A 21,202-nucleotide genomic window follows, 5' to 3' on the forward strand; every position below is an offset into this window, starting at 1 on the left:
CAGTGTGACGAAGCCATCAGAAAAGCCAATGGCACTTTATTGTGCATCAGCAGATGCATGAAGAATAGGTACAAGGAGGTGATATTTCCCCTCTATCGGGCGCTGGTCAGACCGCAGTTGGAGTACTGCGTGCAATTCTGGGCGCCGCAATTCAAGAGGGATGCGGATAACCTGGAGAGGGTCCAGAGAAGGGCCACTCGTATGGTTAAGGGCCTGCAGACCAAGCCCTACAACGAGAGACTAGAGAAACTGGACCTTTTCAGCCTCCGCAAGAGAAGGTTGAGAGGCGACCTTGTGGCTGCCTATAAGTTCATCACGGGGGCACAGAAGGGAATTGGTGAGGATTTATTCACCAAGGCGCCCCCGGGGGTTACAAGAAACAATGGCCACAAGCTAGCAGAGAGCAGATTTAGATTGGACATTAGGAGGAACTTCTTCACAGTTCGAGTGGCCAAGGTCTGGAACGGGCCCCCAAGGGAGGTAGTGCTCTCCCCTACCCTGGGGGTCTTCAAGAGGAGGTTAGATAACCATCTAGCTGGGGTCATCTAGACCCAGCACTCTTTCCTGCCTATGCAGGGGGTCGGCCTCGATGATCTATTGAGGTCCCTTCCGACCCTAACATCTATGAATCTATGAACTACAGTGCAACTGAAGCAGTTTTCAAGGACAGGTACCTGATAGATACTGTAGCATGCTGACAACCCACAATCACCCAGTACCACATACACATGCATGGGGATCTATATCATGTATTGCTCAAGTTGCTTTTTCATTAAAGATCAGAAGCTAAGTTGGGGAGAAAGAGAAAGGAAACCTCAGGGTGCTGCAGGCACCTCATGGCAGCAGTTTAAGTAGATGGTATTGGCATTTAGATCTGTAAACTAGGCACTGTGCTCTTGGAGGTGACATGAGACATACAACTAGGGTCTTGACCATTTGCAAGCTCAAAGTAGTAGGACACTAGCCACCTGGAGTGACTGATTACATTCAGTCTGCTTCACTTACCTCCAGGTTTTAAATGGGAGACTGGATGTACTGTTTCACTTTGTGTACTAAACCATACTGTTGCTGTGTCCAAACAAACGTCCGCTACGCTCTACCCCAGAAATGGTTGCATTTGTTGAAATACAAAACTTGTAGAGAGCCTGAATATCCTTCAGGATGAAATGCACAATACAAAATACAACACTTTCATTCTGTCACAGTGATTTTGTGCCATTTTCTCCTAAAAATGAGCATCCAAAACTCATTTGGAATTCTGCAAAAATATAAATCAGCAATCACGTCATTTAAATTAGATTAATTTATTTTGAGAATATCCCTTTTAATCCTGCATGCATTTTTAGCACAAAAATTGTATTGTATCACAACCTCCTTTGTAAAACTTGGTATTGTACGTATTGTAATGTGGCTGTTTCAACAGTTCCTTTGTTGGAAATCACACATCTGCTAACCCTTGGCAACACTGTCAGTCAGTGACCTACACAAAGTTCAATAGAAAAAGTTTACTGAATATCCTCTGTTTAATGTAAACAAGGCAGGAGGCAAAACAAAGAGAATATATTCATAGGGTAACACTATTTTACAGGGCACAGGAAATATTAGTGACCATGGTTGGAAAGCCTTGTATATTATACAGTTTACAGACTGGGATTTATCATACAACCCAAAGCATATTTATGCAATCTGTAGATTTTACATAGTACTTCACTATAACATTTCTCTCAGCAAGACAAATAAGGATGTATTTCATAATCACATGGCAGCTGTGCATTCATACAGTAAGTCATGGTAAGAAATTTACCATGCATGTACAAAGCAATTCCATGATTACTGGTGCCCTGTAAAATCAAGTGTAACAATCTTTACACTAGCAATAGTGTAAGCGAGCTCAGGATTTCGGTCCTTGTATATACACAGGTGATGTACAACCAGACTGGGGCTGTGTATCAAATCACAGCTCTCATATTGCACAGACAAATACGTTATTGAATGTTACATTGATAAGATTTGAATGCTAGCGAGACTACAGGAAACAGACTATGGACAAACTTCTGTTCTAGCACGTTTGATATGTTACTTATTACAAAATTTTCTACATCAGCTTCTAAATCAGATACATACAATACATGGCAAAAAAGTAAAAATGTCTTTATTTACAGAAATGTGCATTCAGGTTAAAATGCAGTTTGGATCTGCTTATTGGAACCAACTACTCCCACTATTTCCCCCTCAAGTATTTCACTCTAACACTAGTGGCCACATTTTCCAGGGTAGTGAGCAGCACCTGCCAGTCCCACACACACCTGAGGGATTTGCACATGCACTGAACATCTCGCTCCAGGGCCGGTGTTTCTCAAGTGTTCACTTGTGGGCAATAAATAACTAGTTACAAACGCGCGTCTAAACAGAGAGAACCAAAACGGGCATCTCAGTGACATACATAGATCTGATGAATGAAAATGTGAACTTTAACTCTCCGCTTTAAAAAAATAAAAGTGCATGAAAAACTTAAACAGAAAGGAAGCAAGTTTTATCTCTAAAGGAAAATTCAAATTGTCTTTTTTATATATAAAATAAAGTCACTGTCATCATTTCCGGTCATTATGGTTTTGTAAGGACCACCCACATAAGCAGTAAAGGCTAAAGCTTTCCTTTGTATTGGTTTAGGTATCAAGGTAGATCCACTTTTTATAATTTATGGACTGAATTACATTTGGTTTGTCAGATAACATCACCATGGCTACTGAAGACCGAACACTAAACAATTACATCTCCGATTTAAGAGTATTTGCAATGATCCTTTATTGTTCTGCAGTGCCAGCACTAATTTATCAGAGTTGCAGCTAGGTGGATTGCTTTGCATTTAAAAGATACAGATGCTGCTGCTGTCTTTGCATGCAGTGATGGATACAACCCTTTACTGTGCAACGGGCTCAGGAATCAGCAACTGATTAAAAAAAATAATGCCAATTTCTCCACCCTGCACTTCTTGAATGGCTTTACTGTGATTGCATTATTCAGACTGCTCCAGTGGAGATTTACCTTATGATCTTTCTTGCTTTCATGTTAACAGTGTTACGTCTTCTGGTTTGTTGCTAATAGGATATTAGGCAAATTCTAAGAGTCAGAGGGTTTTTCCCCAATAAATAATGAAAATAGTAATTAAATTGGGAGGAAAACACAATTAAACTCAAACTACAAGCTAAAACAATAAAGGTGTCAATTCAGCAAAGCACTTAAATGTGTGTGTAGCTCCATTGCTTATCTTTGAGCATCTTCCTAAGCTTCATTAAAATGACTGTGACTTGGGAAGATACTTGAAATTATGCTCATGTTTAAATGCTTGGCTAATTGAGGGCCTAAGTTAACATAACTGTGTATTACATATAAATCTACATATATATATATATATTTGTGCTATGTGCACTGTGTACTGGCAGTTGCATTAAATTAACAAAGCTTCTCAAATGAACTGATTGTAATACACACCACTCTAAAAATCATTTGCTACTCACAAAACATCTGTCTAAAAGGACAGGAATGAAGAGAAACCATTCTTCCTTAAATCTGCTCTTATTAAGCTATCTGATGAAAACTTCATTTGGCCAAATTTAGCAAATCTGGCGCAGGGAAGTAAAAGGAATATTTCCATGTAACAGTTAAAGCCAAGGCCATGCTCCCTTGGGAACATCATTCGTGCCGGTTGTGAGGCACTGTAGTTCTGTGGATGGCAAGCAGCGCAGGGAGCTGGTGAATCAACGTGCTATGTTAAAACAGTCACCTTTCAACAGTGCTTCTCTCTTCTGGGCTGGTGCCAAACCTGCTTTTTTTAAGCCTCCACAACCCATTAACTTTACAGGAGTATTCACCAGCAGAACCCTCCCACTGTGCTAAACATACTTGGGAGCAATTTTTGCCCATAACTGGGGAGAACGCTCTTGTTGTGCTTTATATACTTGCTAATTTAAAGAAGTACTCGCTACCAAATGTCTACAAATGTAAAAAAACAAAACAGGCAGCAAAATCAGGGGCAGCCAGATTCTTATGCCAGATACACTCATGCAAATCTGGAGGAACTCAAGTGACTTGATTAAATTAGTCCAAATTTACACTGAAGTAAATCAGATTAGAAACTGGCACTCTGTGTGCAAACAGCGTATTAGGCAAGACAAGCAAAGGGAAACACTGTAAACATTCAGGGCTACATCCTGCTTTGTCTGTCTCCGCTTCAATGTCAACAGGAGGGGCTAGGGGGACTGTTCTGTGCAAACAGCAGGGCAAAGATCACCATGACTGTGAGGAAGGTTAAGGAGCATGTCCAGCCCCCCTGTCTTGCTAGTGCATATGCTACTGACAGCAACAAGAGCTTGTTGAGGTGCAAGTTGCAATCACTCAAAAAGAGCAGAAGCAAAGGGTGCTTGAGGGGTCCATCCCCCTGAGCCTTCAGTGCCTGCTCTGGCTGGTACATGTACCCCATAGCCTGTGCTGGCTGGCAGGTTTCATATTGCAAAGGGTGCGCTGGGAAGCAGGTTTGCTTCCTAGCATTGTGGAAACCAGGGGGGTGTTTTGGTCCTAAGAATAGCCCTTTGAGTGCTGCCTCACGTGGTATGAGTCCATCTTTTGCTTGGACACTACCATTAGGATGAGAACAGTAAAAAAAAAAAAAAAAAAGTTAAGAATGACAGAAGATTTCCTTTGCCAATTTTAAAGGCACAGAAATATACTTAAACCAACGTCTGCTAAATGGCATTTTAAAACAAAATGAATACTGTTTTAGCAACTACTACTAACGACCTGTATAATTAACAGCCTTATGAAAGGGACATAAATCAGACAAACTGAGGCCCACACCCAGAAGTCTATAGCAAATCTACTTACACAGATGAATACAACAAATCATTTGGAAAGTCAAAGACCACCATACTAGAAACACCCACTCCTACAATATACTTCCCAACTACACAGAGGATTTGATTCAACATTGCGTTACTGACAGATGTACAGTGCAACTCCATTAAGATCAGCTTTACACTGATGCAACTTCTGAAAAACGCAGTGGTGAATCAGAAATATTTTGCAGAAGAGTCACAAAAATTAAAATCAATCGCATACAGATCATATGTATTTGCAGGTTTTTTCATCCTCTCTCCATTTTAAATAATACACTTGTTCTCTGCTTGCTGGCTCACTCTTTTCCTTTCATATTTCCAGTTGAAGAGAAAAAAAACACCTTAAATAATTAAGACATGAAAACATTACAAAATTAGCTTGATATTTAAAACTAATAAAGGTCACCAGATAGAAGCAAGCATATAAGCCTCAGATTATAATAAAACCCCAAACTCCTAAAACACTGTTAAAACAAGAGAATAGTGAGCAAAGTTCGGACGCCTGGGGTTCATCAGTTTTTGCAGCTCTTCAAACAATGGCTAGAAACGTTATGTTTTGATTTTCCTGAAGCCTCTCTGATTGCATTCTGGGTTCAGTGTCGACTTGAATGGACAGATCTTCATTTCCATCACAATGCAGCTTGTACTGGCAAATTGTGAAACGATGACCAAGAACTTGCCATTCACCATCACCCAACAGTAATTCTACTGTGTGCACTTTGGTGGGAGGCTTTATCCCTGCTTGCCTGAGTGGGTCAATGGATTTGTTGGTTTTTTTTGACTGAAACGTACTAGAAGATTTTGGAGCTCAGCCACATAATATGTCTATTTACGGTGTAGATGAGGTGTGGTATTTCACAAATGCAATTGCTGCCAGCTCTTTACAGAACTCTTCCAGTACAATCACTCCCTCTAGTAATGTCATGTGGTCAATGCTGGGAACAAGGGGAAAAAAACAAAACAGAAAAAAAACCAACATAAGATGAGAAGCTGCACATGAAAGCAAAAAAGATATCATGAAAGACTCGCAATTTAGTTTACTTACATGGGCCCTTCAGGCTCTAAGCCAAGAAGACGCTTTCTGACCAGCAGAAGTTTAGGAGTGAAATCTGGAATGCGCTGGATTCTCACCATAAGGTCTCCGACGACCTGCAAACCGCAGACGCAGAGACATACTGTATGAAGTGATGCAAATAAAGAGCCAGACAATGGTGCTTAAATAGCACTTAGCTTGTGGTGTGGTTATTTCAGCTACACAACTGTTCCACAAGGGCAGCTTTCTGCCCTTGGATTCTCAGGCCAAACTGTATCTAGTTTGTCAGCCACTGACAGCATGCCCTTCTTCTAATTACTGGAGAAACCAACAGAGTCATTTGGATGCAATCTGACACCCCAGATGGATGGCTGGCAGCAAAGACTGAATGGGGCAGACTTCTGTATCTTCAAGCACGAGTGACCAATGCCAGAGCTGAAAAGATCAGCACCATGGTTGCATGCAGACTATGAACCCGTGAGGTCTGGTCACTGGATAGTGACAGGAGAACTGCACTGCATAAACCCTAAAAATCTTAGGAAGAATTAGAGATGTGGGGACAGTAGATAAAGATAGATGTAAGGTGTAAGCACTGTAAACCCTTCTTCATAGCTACCATAAATGGAAATTTCCTGTAGCCACAGTGAATGTGTCTAACTAACACAGGTGAACAGAGTTGGCCAATATTATAATAGTTTTAGATAAGATTGCAGAAAGGGAGGTATTAAGGTGTAACATTATAGAGGGTGTGAAGTCAGTGACGTGAAGGGACAAGAGACTTAAGTGCCAGCAATGTGCTTGGCATTGTAGGAGAATGAACAGCTCCCTCTGAAGAGGGTTAGCAAAGGATTCACCCCTGGCTCAGGAGGGAAGGGACTGTGGTCAGACAAGAGGCTTGCTTAGTCAAGTGGAGATGGCAGTGTGCTATAGAGAGAGATGAGATTGGAGGGAGATAAGTAGGGGCTATTTTATAGTGGACTGGACTCTACAGCTGGATCACAGGCAGGGCAGAGAGAAGGAGTCTCGCTTGGCAGGGACAAGAGACCATGTGGTGAAGTGCTGCATGCAAAGCAGTGTGTTCAGAAGTGGAGCTTACTTGGGCCTGAATCCAAGCCAACTCTTTCATAATCCAGTTTTAGGACAGATGGATGCTTGTACTTACAGCAGCATGTGCCACTGCCATGTGAATGACAGCAGTATGGCCTACCCAGCATTAAAACAATATTACTGAAGGTGTAAGGGGAATTTTATATCCATATGATGAAACTGCATGAACATGGCGATGAAACATTTTCAGATACAACCAGCTGATTCAGTGGAAAGTGAATTTCCCTTGTAGGACATGTAAAGAATCTTTATGTTCTTTGCAAGAGACTGAACTGTTGCCTCTCTAAAGCCAAAATTACCCACCCTTTAAAATTAGTTACAGAGATTCAAAGTTTCTCACCATGGTGTAAGCACATATAAACATTACCTCTTCATTTACTCACCCTGACAATAACAGAGAAGAGAGATCGACAACCCGAAGCCAAATTTACATAGGGATCCAAAAGGTATTCGTGTATATGTGGATGAGGAAACAGGGAGAGTTTGGACAACACAGACGTAACCTGTAAATTTACATCGTATGGCTGTGAACAAAAGGAGTCATCAGTTAGTTTCATTATGGCTCTTTTTCCTATAATCCATGTTTAGGTTGCTACTGAAGTAGGGAGGAACCCGAGTTAAAACAGCAGGGAAGTCCTGCCATCCCCCAGCCACAACACACTGCATGCTGCTCTGCAACAAATATCATCATTATTCAAGGTCCTTGATTCAGAAGATCAGGCTATGCACACAAATAAATAAATAAACAGACAATAAATGTAGTGAGGCGCTAGCTAAAGATTATACAGGATCTAAATATTTGATCACTTGTGAATTGAGAAGCCGATGAGATTACAGGAGCTTGAGAGCCATCTAAGGGCCTAAAACAGACAGAGAGGAACAGATAAAATAATTAAGTTAGTCACAAACAAATCAGCATCAACACATTTCTAAATGGAAAAAACCCCAAAGGTTGGCTGTTGGAACAGGCGGTAATTGTGACTGCTTGACACCTTTCCATTAAACCAAAATTACCTGACCATTTTTACACGTTTTCCTTGTGTGATCTCATGTTTGAAATATCCTCTTTTCCAACCTTTTTATTAGTCATGGGTGTGTCCTTAGTTTTGTCATAGCCTTTGTTGATATTATCATTACATGTTTTAACAAAGCACACACTATCCATCATGCTGCAATGGGAGTTCACTGATACAGGAAATATATCTGCAAAGACCCCAAGATTGAGGAGCTGCAGGGATATCACTCAAGAAGTCCATGTCAGGATATTTAAGTATCGATGGCACTGAGTATCTATAGAGTGGTAAAGAATCAGCAGAAAACTAGCATGATAGGCATGTATAGAGTGATGCTGTCTGCCATCTGCCCAAGTGTCAAAGAGAAGTCTCAAGGAATGAAGGAGATGACTTGTGCTGAAGTGGCAGGTTCAGCAGCTGATTAAAGTAGCTGTTGCTGCCACAGCTATGATGAGCATGACAGCTGGTGATGGAGAACTAGAGGGGTGGAGAGGAGAGGTTGACTGCAGCAAAATGAGTGCAGTTTGCAGCTGTGGTTTAAAACAAGGCAGAGCTGCTCAGTGATGATGAATCAAGGAGGCCTTTCCTAACTTTCTTGCTTAATAACTGTTTTCCAGCTATATAAGTTGGTCTAATAAAAGATATCAGATTCACCCAAAGAACCTTGTCTGCCTATGTCCTTAGACCAACACGGCTACAACCTACACCCGTTTCCTAACTTTCGAAACTTTACCCTGTGGAAAGGTTGAGCACTATATTTTCCTATAGGATTTGGCCTTAATATTTTAGGTCAACTAAACTCCAATTTTAGCTGCTTCGTCAATGTATATATCTTTATGTGCATGCATTTGCATTCCTTTTAACACAAGAGCTTTCTGAATAATCGCAACATAGGCAATAAAAATACTATCCCCTTTTAAAGTTGCCATTAGGTGTTAGTGGACTTAAATCCTCCTTTGCTTTAAAAGGAGCTTTTGCACATGCACTGTCTATTTTCAATTATTTTAAACCTCAAACTTCTCCATAAAACTTGATTAAAATGTTGGTACACTGCTTGGAAAGCATCCTGTAATAACGTACACCTTTTCCAGCACTTTGCCTTCTAGGATGCATGTTCCAGTGCCGATTTTAAAATCATTAAAGTCCTTGTCTTCATGCATCCTTCAAGCACTAGCTTTCTTCCTATCCAAAGTCACAAGCAGGCTCTCATATGTGCAGGTCTTTTCTAAATAAAGATAGGGTCAACTACAAGTTATTTTCTATGCAGTCCAAAGTCACTGTCCTGCACTGGGAAACGGACATAATAATACTTGCTCTCCTATGTACAGAGCCATGAGATCTAGGGAGGAGTAATATGTTAGAGGGAGGTATTACGGCAGATTGGAAGTTTCTGGCAATCACATGGTGCCCCTAGACATCAATGCAGAATCAGTTCACAGATCTTTATAGCGTGAACAGGGCCTTGACTCAGTCAGGCTGAGAATTTCAGTTTATTTTAGCAGAATCTCTCAGTTTTTGCCTCTGCTGGAACAGATTACATCCTGTTCAGGAGAAACTGCTGCCAAGCTATTCACAAATTGCATAATAGAATCCATCTCGATAAAACGGCTGCTGACTTTTATTGGATGACTGCGAATGACAATGATACGTACAGTAGAAACATACAGATAGGAAACTGTGCAATGCTTAGAGCTGATCTTTTATTTCTTTTCCTTCTCTTTCACTCGGAAATAGGAAGGACATTTACAGATGACCAAGCCATCTCGTGGCAGAACCAAGTACTGCACTGTGGGATTCAGGGCCGGAAAAGCAGCTTGGCCAACCCCTAGTAGGAAGGGTATTTTGTGCTCCTTTCTAAAGAACAAATAAAAATGTAATCACCGTCAGGAACTTGAGGAATCTGCGTCTGCCTGGCCTGGTAATAACAGCCTTCAGAGGAAAGCATGGAAACAATGGGTAGGAATCAGAATTCCCTTAGTGGAATACATTTCCATAAAACTGGAATTTTCATATATCTGTTCCTGGTACTTATTCTTCAGCTACTGAGGGAGAGGTGATATTTTGACTTTTTAAATGATCATTGGAGAACCAGTTTATGCTGACATTTAAATTATTATCATTGCGCTTCTCAGTCACATCCTACCAAGGCATCAGGTGACAGATCACACCTCTCCCCTGTGGTTATAACATGTCGCTCAAGGGGGAAGCCAGGTGTTTCACAGACGAGTTGAAGTGAACTTACAAGGTTCTCTTTTCTTTCTACCCCCAATCAGTGGGAACTATTTTTGTACCTCAGCCTCCATTGACATGATAGGGAACTGATCCTTATCTTCTTTTGTAAAGGATTTTAAGACCTCTGGATCAAAAGTGCAAAAATAATCAGGATGTTTGTAATCTGGAGATGGTGTTCCCAAAGAAGGCCAAGTTATTCTGAAGGCAGATATTCAAGATCTTCCCAACTCCTTCCAGAAACAAGTGCACAATCTGGGTTCATCTACTGTGAAAGCACAACTCGTTGTGCTGGGTGTGTCCCTTCTCTTGAGGCTGATGGTTTTGTTGTGCCAGAGGAAAGGAGCTGCTTCAGGAAGCTTTAAAGTGACCTGAGCTAATCAATCCTATGGAAGACTTTGATGAGAAGAGGACTGAAACCCTGGACGGGACACACTATTCAATAAGGCGAGAGCAGAGAATGAGGCACGGCAGCAACGCCTGCTCAGCAGGCAGAAGTACTGGGTTTTGAAGTAGCTGAAGCTTTCAGGGTAGGAGTTTCTTCTCACAGAGCATTTGTTTCTCTGCATGTCAGAAGACACAGTCGGGCACCAATGCATCAGCTAACCCAGCCCCCAGTTTTCATCACAGCCACAATGGCTGGAAACTCAACTTTGAACAAACACGTAGAGGCTGGAGGAACAGATGAGATTGCCAATAAATTACTTCCAGGATGTACCAGCCAGAATCAGGTCAAGCCAACTCCTTTCCACAGCGCACAGACTACAGGAAGGAAAGAAACTACTGGACCACATGAGCTCTTAAGAAACTTAGCACCATGCAAACACAGTTCAACCTCATTATACGACAAACCCCTGTGGGACAGTGAGAGAAAAGTTCATTAAAAGGTGTTCCCGTCATAGGGTTAGTCAGTTTGCTGTCTCATAGTGATGAAAAGCATCGGTTCCAATCAGTTAGGGAAGCTAAAGGCAGAGGTTTGTTATAACAGGGATTCAAGAGACCTGGCTGTAATCACAGCTTTGCCACTGGCCTGCCTGGTGGCCTTGGACCCGTCTCTCTGTCTCACTAAATAAAGCAAAGCTCAGAATACTGACCTCCATAAAACCTTCTATGATCTGCAAATAAAAAAAATACTACATAAGAGCATTATATTATTGTGACAATGCTTAAAAAGCGATTAACAGCATCTGCAGCTGCTGTGTCCATAATTAAATGCTCTTCTAAATTTTCCATTTGGGGCTGGCATTTACAACAGCATGGATCATGTCAAAATCATCTGATAGAACTGAAGGGTTTTTTTCTGGGTTACATTAGCACTTCACTAGTAATAATTCACGGGACACTTTTCAATTTGGTTTTAGGGGCAGGTTTTGGGAGGAAGTTACTCCAGCAATTTACTCCTGCTGCCCAGTTCAGGTTGTTTGTTTTAATTCTTTTGGAGTCAAGTATTGTTTTTGACGCCACAGACCGTGACATCTTGCTTGACTAACTCTGAAATTGCACCATGCTGACAGGTACTACATCAAATTGGCATTGTGCTTCAATAACAGATGCTATTTTTGTTCTAATAGTAGGCATTTGTTCTTCAGAGGTCCCAGAGGGATATATTTTGTCCCTTTTACAATTTACTATTTCTATCTCATTGCTCAAACAAAATTTTCAAATGTATGAGATTTACGCTTCCTAAGAGCTGATGATACGTAGATTTATTTATGACTCAATTTTAATAACACTTCAGTTAGTGATGTGTGGAATACGTGTGTATTGAAAACAAGACCTTAAGAGTATACAACATGTTTTTTAAGTCAATCCGGATGCAATAAGTAACAACAGATACAAAAACCATTTGCCAGAGGAATGTTTCCTCTTTCCCCAAAATATGGAAATTCTGATGCACCCAAAATCATAGAAAACATAGTTGATATTAAAATCAAGTGGTTAATGATATATATGCATTAGCGTCCATACCTGGCTTTGAGATCTCAATCTTATCCAATATGGAAAAATAAGATTAATCTAATGCAATAAGCATCTAACTATAATAAAACTCAAAGAAATTCAGTGTTACAGTACAAAATCTGCCCTAGGCTTACTTAGTCTGGATGGAGTACACTGAAGATGACATGATATAAGGATACGTTCTGCAGTATGTAGACAAAGTGGGGGAGCGGCGCTTTAATAAGAGTGGCTCGGAGAGCTGCTCTAATTAAAGTTCTGCTGCATCTCATGCTTTAGTGGTCCCACGCTTAAAAATGGCAGCGGGCATACTTGAACTAAAGCTTGTTCAACTCAATTCATCGAGTCTGCTCCAACGTGCTGGAATTCCAGCAGGTTGGAGTAGCCTCTGCGCTTACGTATAGGCGCCCAGTGGTAGTATAAACTGATGAAATAGATTTCATCTCCACTTTTGAAATCTCCTCGACTTTATAAATTAAATTAAACTCATACATGGTCTTTTCTCCAAAAATGGGCAGGTCACAGCTTCTGGGTGCTGTTGCCTTTTGCCATGGTCTATGAGCCCTCATCTGCTCTTTTGGCTCTTCCCATCTCTTCTGGCAGCACCATCTTACACATGGAGCTAACTGCAAAGTTGTTTTCAAGGAATCACAGAGCCACAGTAAAGCAGGGCTGGAAGGGACCTAAGGAGGTTGTCTAGTGCAACCCCTGTTCAAAGCAAAATCACCCTCAACTAAGCCATCCTATACAAGTCTAATCAGCACTTATAAAAAATGTCAAAGAAAGAGGTTTCAACTTTTCACTGAACACTTGGAAGCACCACTTGTATAGCACTCCATGTAACACTACTCTGAAGATAATATACACTTTCAGGTCTTGTTTTCTTGAGGAACAATATGTGCGAGCGGCCTTAACTCTAAGTGCTAGCTCAACTTCAGGAACTTGAGGCAAAATCCTAATGAAGTCTAAAGTTTTCACACACAAAAAAATCACCCTTTTTCCCCCCTCCAGTGAAGACAGAGCCACAGAGAAGAAAAAGGCAGAAAAGAGAGTAGAGAAAGAAAAAGGAAAAAATATCATAAAATGGGGTTAAACAAAAAGGCATCACCAATTTCTTCTGCTTGTAACAGCTATATTAATATTAGAATATAATGAAATGGTAGGGAAAGACTTATTTTTAGGTCTATTGGAGTTGGTGGGGAAGAAATCCATACCCTCTAGAAATGTTCTTAGCTCTCTAGTACAAGGACAGCATGGTGCAAAATATATAATGATACTGTTTTAGTTTTAATATAATGGACAGTAATTATACAGTAAAGCTTATTAGCATATGCTGGACCTGAACTGTTAGAAAAATGTAAATGTAAATGCTGGAAAAATCAAAATAGGCTTAATGAAGCTAACATTTGCAAAGGCCATATTTTTTATACCCTGTTAAAATACAAGCAACTTTTCAACTATTAAATAGGTTTTCTTCCATCCCTTATTCCTTCCATAACATCCACTTCCTGCTGGGAAGACAATCATGCAAGAAATATTTAAATTTTTGTTAATTTGACAACAGTAGTTCCTTACCCACCTTAAACTTTGGGGACATTTCTAACAATCTGTATTTTAATTTAAATAAATGTAAGATTAGCAAAAGCATTTAATACACAAAAAAGGCTGTTAACAGAAGTAAACGGTGTTTAGTGTAAGTGAAGTTAATCTACTTTTAGTATTTACAGAGTGCCAGTCGCTACAGAATTTACCAGTCTAGAGATCCCAACAGCAAGGATATGATACAGACTAACTCCTTTGGCATTTGGAGAAGACTGCCCAACTAAAACCTTAATGTTCCTACTACCTAGGGAAGCCAAATTATATAGAATATGGTGGGGGAGTTGCACAATAATAAACTGTTGAGCATGCAGTACAGGCATGTGGAAACTAGTTGTTAATATGAAACAAGAGCATCAGAAATGAGAGTCATAATGTGCTTTTTGTTACCTGATCAAGAATCCTGCCCATTCGGTCAAACAAAACTTTCAGGAAATGTCCTTCAAAAAATGGTGCTTCTAAATTGCACTTTTCCAAAGACCTGGGAGACCCTGGCCACTCCCATCGTAGGCAGATCGCACAATAATCCCGGAACTAGGAAGAAAGCAAAAAACATACTTAACTTTAAACAAAACACAGCGCAGACTGCAGAAGCAAGATCACTAGTAGAAACCATTTCACGTCTTGCTCCTACCCAGCAATACACAGAACTATGAGTGGCGGCTATCAGAGAACTTCTCTTCTTACAACCATCCCGTTTTGAAAACACTCCATGACAAAAAATATCAGCCTCCATGCAGATACCATTTTTCCCCTCATGATGTGTGCAACCTTATGGGACTTCTACAAACATCTTTCAGGGAGAATGGAGAGCCCTGATATTTTAGCTGGCTTGGCATACGAATATGGGACAGTCACTGTGATGCATGCATACTGCTTGGGATTCATCTGCAGCAGGAGTAATGGCAGTCAGTGAATTTATGTTGAAATAAAACAGATGCAAGTGAGAGAAAAATCACTCATGCATTTTCCTCGAAGTATAGACTTGCATTAGAACAACTACTTGGGTGGAATTGTACCAGCACGAAGATTTTCCTTTCAAGTTAAATATTTAAAACAACAGGCATATCTTTGTGAATAAATGGCAGACACCAAGTCTCCTCGCTCACAGCTCTCAGAAGATTCCTTTCCCCAAGGGGGGAGATAATATGCACTTTCCTGCATCCAAAATTAGAATTTTATGAGAACTGTATGGAAATAGCTGCTCTCCCCAAGTTTTCACTTTCCATTTTCCTTTCTCTTCAGAAAAGGTGATGGGTAAAACTCTCCCATCAATGCAGAAGGCAGAGTTTTCTGTTTTAAAGTGTTCTTACCACTATTCAGAGTGGAAAATACTAGAAGCACCGCTACACATATTTTTGTCCTTGTTTCTCTAACTTCCCTTTCACAAATTTGTTCTTTTATAGGAATTCACAGGCCTTCCCTGGGAACACTACAAACAAATGCCAATTATTCTCTGCCCAAGGAGATTTTTCATTATATTTTCAAAACAAAAACTCCATTTGTTATTTCAAAATATTAAACATTGATGTTTTCCCTTCCCACCAGTATTCTCGACTTCAAGCCTGCATGCCCAAGGCTACATGTTATTTACACTGAACCTTTATTTTGAAAGCCCTGGGTTCTGTAACTCATATACAGAATTTTTACATACCCCTCAGTTCTTTCAAAGATCCTGCCAGACAATTTGTCTAGTGAATGCAAATAAACCTAAAAGCAATTTAAGAACCAGTCTGCAGTGCAGGTTTCCTCTTATTATATTTCTTGCATGAATATTAATGCACTTAAAATCATCCATAATTCACATTATATCTGTGGTAACTGGATTCCAACTCAATTAAAAACTCTACAGGTAAATACTGATTAGTTCATATCAATTGAATTTGCACTCTTCTATCACCAGCTTATTTTGAAAGATATTTTCCATAGGACTAAACTTTTCCAAAAACCATGTGTAAATTCTGACAAGCAATTCAAATTCCTGCAGTGATTAGTGAGAGGAAAAGATGAGTTTTGTACCATACCTGTCTGTGGGCATCTCTGAGGTAGGTGTCATAACCTGTACCCTCTACATGGTATGATGATTTGGCTTCATCAGGTACAAGACAGAGAAAGCTAAAAGAAATATAAATACATTGATAAATAAATGTTAGCCTGTATGATGGCAGGCCAGAATTTAATCATCAGTGGTTACAAGACTGAATCGTCTACTCAATGTACAAAGGGGGTTAACAGGGTAACATTACACGAAGAAATGGCACCATGAAATCTATGGTCAGTACTTTTAGCCATATAACCACTGATTTGTATTCTGAAGTGTTTGTGTGCTTAGATGTACGAAAGTTTGCCTCTCTAGTACAAAATATGGGGAAACAAGTACAGGGTTTGTTACTTCTGAAAGCCGCCTAGTAAAACTAAGGTGGAAAATCATAGCCACTTCCCAGCATTTGCTCAAGATAAAACCACATCAAGGCCAAATCCGTAGAAAGTCTATTGGTCCACTCATCAAGTACAAGAGAAGGGAATCCATATTTAAAGCTAAATTAAGTTAATTTCCAGTGCTTTTATTGAATAAATAATTTATTTTTCAGTTTGTTATGATGAAAGACGGTAAAGAAGATAATGGATTATTTGTTGGTAGATGTTCCAGCTACAAATATTGCTGCCATTTGTTGAGTTTTGTATAATGACTGTAAGCCTTCAGCAGACGCTGAATAGTCTTAGTTCTAGGAAATGCCAACTCATTAGAAGGAAATAAGCAATCATTACTCCGCCTGAGGTAAGTTAAAGAAAATCCGACTTTCAGAAATGGTTGCCAGTGTCTCCCTACGGGCAGAGAACGGCCAATGATACCAGTGAGAATTGTGTGTGTAAGGGAAAGCAGAGTATCAGCGGAGATCTCCCATGTGCTTCTTATTAACAAAGAAAAACGCGAAATCTTCTGCAAAGCATTTCAAATACCCAGGAGATTTCCATTACACTAATGCAAATATAACTGGACAACAGTGTCTGGGGAAAACAAAACAAAATACACTACAACTATTCAATCTGGTATTCAAACAGTTTACTTCCCTTGGGCCCCTGGCAGATGCTAAAATAAAGGTACAACCAGGATGAGAGGAATTGTATACTCCTTCCCAAAATCATACAGCCTGGTAGGTTAGATGTGAGATGGGGCATAAGATTCCTCCAGTCCCAACTCGGAAACTGCTGGACTGAACCAGGACCTGGGGCTGCCTCAAACCTAATCCCACAGATTGGGCGTGGGCAGCTACATCTAAGCCCCAAGCATACTCCATGCCTCATCCCGACACTCAGCCATTTTGAGACCCAGAGCGGTCTCTAGCCTGATTGCCAAGATCTGCTGGTCTCAAACCAGGCCCAGGGCTACCTGGGGCCAAAGCCAATAAACAGGTGATTATCTGCATTTGTCAGGACAGCCCCAGGTCCAGGACACATGCTATACATTCAATTTAAGGCACCATAGAAAGCAAACACAAAGATATTTTACATTATATGAGGAACATGTTTGTGGCTTGTTAGCTGTTTTATAGCCCCATAAATTGGCTGAGCTCATGGCATGTTGCAATTTATGACATGATTAACACCAAAACATTGGTGCTACCTTGCTAATGTGGATTAAGTTATTAGATGGCAGCTGACCCCACTCTTCATATTACTACCTTCAAGAAAAATACCAATGCTAAACCACTTTTAATAAAAAGTCTTCTTTGCATCTATGGAAAGACAGAGCACTTACAGAGATGTAATTGGCATTAAACTGCTGTAAAAAATGTAGTTGGAAAAAAAAAAAAAAAAAAGATGCAACCCCCTAAACAGGGATAACTCCATCTAATCCAGTGAAGAATCCCTCTTGAATCAGGGGTAAAACTCTATCAGTGTAAGTGGCTATGCTGCTTTAGTTGTCTGTCAGCATCCATCCAAGGACAGCTATTTGCTAACGGCAAACAGGTTATATTACCTATCCCTTGCTGCCTAGCTGCAAAGCACAGTAATATTGCATTCTGTGCAGGCTATCAGGATAGATGGACATTTGACTATTTTAGATCCTACTGCAATCTCCATGTGTGTACAGACAAGCTGACATAAATTACACCAAGACTTCTCATTTCTAGTTCAGAGTATGCACAGCCATAAATTGCAGGAGAGAGATGTGGCATCATTCCCTGAGAATGGGAACAATGGATGAACTATAATTCATCCTCCACTACCCATTGCACAATTGTTCAGGGGACAACTATGGGCTGGGCTATGTGAAATTCTCACTGTCTTCAGTGCAGGACTGTCAAGACTTAGGAGATTGGCTGCTTAAGAGAAAGAGGAACATCGCAAATGCTCATGAAAGGGGACATATCTTTATAACCCAGCAGCCTCATAGCTAAAGGCCAAAAAGATTATGTAGAGTCTCTGGCTGGGAAGTTCTGCCTTATGTTAGCTTATGCTGGCTACCTTATATTGAATTATTTTACTTGCCTGTTACAAACTCTAACCCTTGAGGAGGAACCCACTGCCTGAAACTGCTAAACTGTTTATTTCTACTGAGTCATTCTACCAGCTTACACAAAACAGCATGATGCCAACTAAACATCTAAATTAAATTTATTTTATGCACTCTCTCTCTCTCTCACACACACACACACACACACACTTCTTATTTCTTCTTTCCAACTCACCTATTTACAATTTTATGAACTTCAGTCTTCCCATCATTTCTTGGATGTTCTGGACTGATAGGTGGAGAGGCACTCAGCCACTCCTGATTCAACAATGTGTTATCCGGGGAGAGATCAGTAAATAATGGATCTTCTTCCAGGTCTCTGTAACATATTAGACACAAGCACAGAATAATTCATTAATATATTATGGAAGGTATGACAGGCATAATTGACAGGCATAGGCTCCCTAGAGTGCCACAATTTGGACAATTTTTCAATGGATGATTATGCAGCAATATCATTATTTAGGGGGAAAAATATGACCATCTTTTTAGACACAGGCTTATTTAGTGGTCTGTGCTACAGAGCCAGGAATTTATTGTATCTAATTCTGGTACAAGGAATCCCTCTGTGTCGAGTCACTTCAATATTTTGACTCAGTTTCCCCCTGTACACATGAAGGGGACAATAATACTTACACAGGCAGTCCTCAACTTACAATGTTTCGAGTTACAACATTTCACACTTACGATGTTTATAAATTCAACTTTTTCAACTTTATGACATCAGTTTCGACTTTACAACGCTTGATCTGATGCAATGCCATGCCAGCAAACAACTTCACTGCGTTGCTCATCTCCCTGGAGAACATCTGTACAAACTGCCTTGGATAATTTGTTTAAGAAAGCAGACAAGACTCCAGAAAAACCTGCAGCCAAGATTCCTGAGAAGACTCCAGCCAAGAACCCTTCAAGATGTCCAACCAAGAGCCTTTCAAAAAGTCCAGCAAAGTCACCTCAAAGAAGTCCTTCCAAATCAATATGATTGCTATTTGCAATATAAATACACTAGTGTAGCTATAATACTCATCTATAATTGATTGAGTACAAAATTCTGGGGCATTTTTGGTGAAAATAGGATCGGGCCTTGGTTCAGGAACCAATCCCCCAATTATAACATTGTTTCTTATGAGAAAATTGGTTCCGAGTTACAATATTTCGACTTAAGACAGGAACCAATTGTGTTGTAAGTCTGAGGACTACCTGTATACCACCTTTGAAGGGTGTTTGAAAGGCTTAAACACTGAAGATTAAGGACACTATGGTCCAGATTCAGCAAGATTCTTAGATATGGGGCTAACCTCCAATGATACTACTGAAGCCATTGGGGCTATGTGCGTTTAAAGTTTGGGATATATGCAAGTTACTTGCTAAAAGCGGATGTATGTGTATGTTACTATTTAAGGAAGAGGTTTTTGCTATTTGCTAGCCTCTTTTCCACATGCTGTTGATATAGTAAATTGTATCTTAAATATGGTTACAGACTGTAGTAATTACAATGATGGTCACACAAAGGATAAATCATTTTTTTCCTTCTCCTTTAGTAAAGAAAAGCATTGATCATAAACGAGTTTTACTTTGAAAGTAAAGAAGTGAAAAGTGTGCTCGGCTGTTGTAAAGCTTCTCACTCACAAAACAGGAAAACTTACACTGCTCCTGCTATCTGCCCATTCTCCACTATATCTTTGTCTTCCTGACAGGGTGGTTTATATTCCATGTAATTTCTTTCTTCTAAATTCCTTAGAACCAAGTTGTAAAGAATGTGTTCGTTGGGTTTTTGCAAAAGGTGCTCAAACATTCTTAAAGTCATGATGCTGATCTGCAACATAAAAATAAATTATTCAGATAAACCCACATAACAACCTTAAATCGCTATTCTTGTCTTAATAAGAGTGGCTGTATTTACTCAGACTGGGATATTGCTGTTATTATTCATACGTATTACAAGAGGTGCCTATCAGGAGCAGAACATCATTGTGCAAGGTGCTGCATACATGCAGATATGGGGAAAGAATACACACTTGTATTAATTAAAACTTTAATTTTTATACAGCAGCAGATTGACACTGCTCTGTAAAACAGATGAATTGTGCCATACTAGCAGTGCTCCTGCAAAAATACTCACAAACTTAAGCTTCAATTCTATGAGCCACGGCAGACCCACTGGGTTCAGGGCCTAAAAGCAACAGGGAAGCAGTACAGGTATACTCTGATTTGTTTTGTGATCTGAAATATTCAAACCAGGCACCTACACAAAAGGAGAATGATCTTCAACAGGACTGACAGCTGACCTCCAGTGGGCTGCAGAGGGATTTCTGAGGTGCCTTTTCATGTCTGAAAAATCAGTTTATATTGATGCCCTGGTTTCATGGTGTCTGCCAGTGCATTTAAAAGCTAGGCAAAACGAGCATGTAAAGCACTGAGTGATGTATTGAAAAAGGAAAGGGCAAAGGCATACAGTATTTAAACTTAGAGTGCAAGGGGTGACATAAAACAGAATACACAAATTCAGGAATGTGCAAGGAAGGAAAAATGGATTCTATAAGAATTTCCCATACAAGCATTTCTTTTTTGAAAAGGGTGACTGCAAGCTGGTCCATTGGGAGTCTCAGTGAAGTCAATTATTTCAACAGATCTCTGAATGGAGTAGCTTGAAGGATCAGCACTTACTGTAACTCTAGCACTTTATAGTCAGCATATCTACAGTGTGCACATTCTCAGTTCTATCTATTGACCTGAGCAACAAAAATAAGCTTTACTGTCCTTTAACGGCAGCCTGACAGAACCAGCATGGCAAAGAGAAAAGGGAATATGACATCATTAACAAAAATCTAAAGTGAACTCCAAAGGTGGGACC

The 21,202-nt window shown here is 40.1% G+C and overlaps 1 protein-coding gene across 1 annotated transcript in view; it reads right to left on the bottom strand.

The window, feature by feature from the left end:
* Positions 1-1,285: 1,285 nt before the first annotated feature.
* FHIP2A (FHF complex subunit HOOK interacting protein 2A) overlaps positions 1,286-21,202 on the bottom strand; it is a 49,652-nt gene continuing 29,735 nt past the window's right edge. The window contains exons 11-17 of the mRNA XM_059730107.1: positions 19,995-20,164; positions 18,524-18,667; positions 15,854-15,944; positions 14,220-14,363; positions 7,416-7,556; positions 5,938-6,041; positions 1,286-5,827 (exon numbers count right to left, since the gene is read on the bottom strand). Coding sequence (XP_059586090.1) covers positions 5,722-5,827; positions 5,938-6,041; positions 7,416-7,556; positions 14,220-14,363; positions 15,854-15,944; positions 18,524-18,667; positions 19,995-20,164 — 900 coding nt within the window. The 3' untranslated portion in view covers positions 1,286-5,721. The remainder of the gene's footprint in view (positions 5,828-5,937; positions 6,042-7,415; positions 7,557-14,219; positions 14,364-15,853; positions 15,945-18,523; positions 18,668-19,994; positions 20,165-21,202) is intronic.

This window comes from Alligator mississippiensis, chromosome 6 (assembly GCF_030867095.1).
Source record: "Alligator mississippiensis isolate rAllMis1 chromosome 6, rAllMis1, whole genome shotgun sequence".
NCBI classification, from domain to species: Eukaryota; Metazoa; Chordata; order Crocodylia; family Alligatoridae; genus Alligator; species Alligator mississippiensis.